At 35.3% G+C, this 4,203-nt stretch overlaps 1 protein-coding gene across 1 annotated transcript; it reads left to right on the plus strand.

Annotated features, from left to right (window-relative positions):
- Window positions 1-1,954: 1,954 nt before the first annotated feature.
- Window positions 1,955-3,703, plus strand: LOC116211925 (WEB family protein At2g17940). Its single transcript, XM_031546463.1, has 2 exons — window positions 1,955-2,165; window positions 2,919-3,703. The coding sequence occupies exons 1-2, from the start codon at window positions 1,998-2,000 to the stop codon at window positions 3,471-3,473; spliced, it is 723 nt and encodes a 240-aa protein (XP_031402323.1). The 5' UTR covers window positions 1,955-1,997; the 3' UTR covers window positions 3,474-3,703.
- The last annotated feature ends 500 nt before the right edge of the window (window positions 3,704-4,203 follow it).

Raw genomic sequence — 4,203 nt, forward strand, 5'->3', positions numbered from 1 at the left:
TCTATAATATTGGGTAATTTTTCAGATTTAAGGACTCTTGTCCATCTTCACATGCTGAGGTTCTGCCAAATAACCGACCCAAGATTCACATATTTGCATAGGATCTAGCCTAAATAATAAGGATAATCTCCCGTGGAAGCTCGATTCATACTTTATGGTGGCTACTTTGCCCGAATTAGGCCGGAAAAAGGTCAAACTTGTGTGCTACAGAGGCTGATAGGCATTAATTTGAGCTCTCTAGCTCGGGTTAATGCCGACCCACACCACCCCCTTCCTCTATTGACTTATTATATATGTTTCTATCGAAAAACCAAGGTTTTGAGTATTTTCGCGACGAGCTCTCGGATAATTGTCAGTATGTTTGATATGTATGCTAATAGAATGATTAGAGTAGGATAATGTGGTCAGAACGGTTAGTATCATGTACATACAATAGATTAGGCTTAATCTATGCTTGTTTAAGCTTAGATCTAGGATTAGGTCCGACTCGACTTAAGTTCCCCATGTTAGCTCTCGAATCTCCATGCTAGGATAGTTACCGAGTGTAATCTTGTGCTAGATATTGCTTGTTTAACTACAAAAAAAATGAGTCCCTAATCACTTGGCCGCTAGTAATTAAGTTTGAAATTGGTTAATTCGCTAAATTGGCCAAGAAATTGAGTTTATAACCAACATATATATACATATATATATATATATATATTAACCTACATATTGGATTGAGTTATGTCTATATATAAAGCGATTTCTACATTTATCGGTTCTTAATTATTAACTTTTAGATTATATTAGTTTGAAAATTTAAGTTTGTCATATTTATGATATTATTCATTGTCATTTGTATTAAAAATATTAGATGAATTATATATATATATATATATATTATTCTATGTATTGGATTGGATTATATCTAGAAAGTGATTTTTTAATTTATTATCACTTCTTGATTAATAATTTTCTAGGTTATATTAGTTTGCAGGAACTTACTCTTATATACATTAAATATTGTATTATACTATATATATATAGACAGTATGGATATATGAATTCGATAATCAAAATATGATTTTGCAATTATATCAATAATGAAAGCAAATAAACTCCTTTTTTGTATTTTTTTTTCAAATTTTAAAATAATATAATAAACTTTTACAAAAATTATTAATAGATTAAGCCAATTGACAATTCTAACCCCAATAACTATAACTCTATTAAATATTTATGGGAGTCAATTTTACTTATATATATATATAGATTTGAGTTACAAATTAATCATTTATTTTTATTAATAAGAAATGATGTTAAATATGATCAATAATTTCACATAGAAATGATGACATGTATATGATAATGAATCTGTGCAATGTACATTATTGAATACTAGTATTAAAGTAAATCTATATGCATGAATTTAAGATTATGCACGTAAACTAGTCAGTGACGGGTGATCATCGCTTACTAAATTAAATTAAAAAAAAATGATGGCCCATATATTCGTCAGCCGGAGTGGCGGGTCCGAGAGGTGGCTGGGGAAAGGAGATCGGTCTTAATCGATACTGGTCCTTTTTATAACCTCTACATTCCAACGTAAATATTAACAATAACTAACCAATCGTTCAGCTACTTAGCCAAAAATAAATAAATGAATTTCTACCGAAAATAAATAAATAAATAATAACTGGATCGATCAAATTAAGACACACTATTTATTGTCCCAATCAACGACCTAATGTCAACCTCAATTAACCAGAAAATACACATGTCCAGTGAAGTGGAAGCCAAGAAATTAAACCTCCTCCACCATAATTTTTTTCGACTTCCTCTCTTAGTTAACGACCTATCAGAATATCATCATTACCTTGTCATATTCCTCTAGTCTATATGCTCTTCATTTGCTATTAAAAGGAGATGTTTGTCATCTCTCGCTTTAGATTTGCTTCAGTCCACTCCCTATTGTAGATCGGGTTTGAGAGCACTACATATCAAAAGATTCACACATGGTCGGCTACGGATCATACATGACGGGGAAGGAAGAGGGCGGAATCGTGGTGGTGGGGCGGGCGGAGATCGACACCCGACCCCCATTCAAGTCAGTCAAAGAAGCAGTTCTGTTGTTCGGGGAGAGGGTTCTCGCTGGAGAGGTCATTTCCAGCAAGCTCAAAGAGGTGCCAGCTCTATCTTTCTTTGTGTATTACCCGTCCTCTCATTCATACAGATAGTGTTTCGAGATACATACTTTATTTATCGTTTCTTATATGGTTTATGGATATACATATTATGTCCGGCATGGTTGAGTATTCAAAAAAAGGATGCCGTCTGACGGAATATGTTATTGATCATATGATAATTTGTTATACGCAATCATTATCCCCCATGCATATGAACCAAGACAAATGAATTAGCAGCAACTCTGTTTATGAATTTGGTCGACAATTATTTCTCAAAATTAATACAGGCCATGGCTGGATGAGTGAGATGAACTCATAATAGTAATTGGACGACCATACCTGCACGTAATAAACTACTCTTCGTATTCAAACTATCCCCATCTCTTGAACAGACGAATACAGACCATTTACGTACTTATTACTACTTACTGTTTATATATAGCACTTCATTACAGTGAACATGAACTGAAAGTGTGAAGTATACAGCTGTTCACAATTCTTTTTTTATATAATGAACTCGATTAATCCTCGGCAATCTAACCTAGGCGAGAATAAGAATGAGCATCTTGATGTAGAAAACTTCATATATTTCCGTCAGTATAAATTATGATATAAAAATAAATATCATCATTAGATGATACTTTCTTTCGGCAGAATAATTAGGTGATAATTAATTTGTTTCTGGGGGTAGACAGATATATCCAACAAGTTTCCTAAGGTTTTCGCCGTATTATAACTGTGTTGTCTTAGATACGAGCTGCTAATAAGATCACTGGACATGCTGTCCAATCCCGAATCGCCGCCCTAATGGCTGAGCTAGAAGAAGCAAAGCAATACCTCCAGAGAATGAGGGGAGAAAATGAGGCGTTGGCACGGCGCGTCAAAGCCCTCCAACTTGAGCTTGAGGAAGCAAGGAGGGAGCTGAATCGATTGAGGCAATCCCGAGCCCAGGAGCTCCAGAAGCAGGCATTGCTAAAACCTGAGATTGAGGACGTGAAGTTTGTGGAGAACCTCACTACGGTCGAGGTTGTAAAGAAACGAATCGAGGAAGACCAGGAAGATCAGGACGAGGATGAGGCAGAAGGGTTCCAGTTTCATCGAGAGAAGAAGAAGAGGCTTGTAAAGTTCGCGAGCCCTCCGTCTTTGACACGAATTATCGGCACTAAAGAAGATCAAGATAGTGACAACAAGAACGTGCTGGAGAGGCCTCCTTCACTGAAGAAAAAGATTGGTATGAAGAAGCCGTTGATTGGCATAATAGGGTTCTTTCTTTCCAAGAAGAAGGGCAACCAAGAACACGAGTAGGAAGCTTGCTTTTTCCGAGCTATTCTAGATATATGAACACTGACCGAGTATTCTTTACGGGTTTGTTAATGCAAACCAAATCAATCGAATCATGAGGATATACATATATGTTGCGTAATTGAACTTTTATTCCCTCCAAATTAGTAAGGTCCATCAGAGTTCGAGTATCTGTACAACAAATAGGTGTAAACATGAACTTATAATAATTTTTAGTTCAATGTTGTTATAAGCAGAAATTTCCTTTCGGTGCATATCCCTTATAAGTAATCGGAATTGAATTTCAATAGTGAATAGATCCCCTAATAATTTAAGTTTGAACATGGTCGATCTACCAAGGATCGGGTGTCCCGCCAAATTGCTTGGATTATTTCAATTTATATAAGTCGAATATGAGACCATACTTTAAAGAGAATCTGATCAAATGAATTTGCTATTGATGAGGGAAGGAGAACGATTCAGAAGAAAAGAAGAAGGTACGAGCAAAAGAGCCATAATATTATATTTACAGTGTCTGGGAGTTTTCCTGGGAACGAGAGATACATACCCTTTTATTGACCAAGAACACATATATCCCGTTTACTTTTATTTTTTTTCCACATTACTTGACAATTTTTTCTTTTTCTCAGAGGTGCTGGCTCTATCTTTCTTTGTCTATTTCCCGTCCTCTCATTCATACAGATATCATTTGGTACTTCGACCTCTCATTCATACAGATATTGTCGGGTACTTC

Source organism: Punica granatum, chromosome 6 (assembly GCF_007655135.1).
Source record: "Punica granatum isolate Tunisia-2019 chromosome 6, ASM765513v2, whole genome shotgun sequence".
Lineage (NCBI taxonomy): Eukaryota > Viridiplantae > Streptophyta > Magnoliopsida > Myrtales > Lythraceae > Punica > Punica granatum.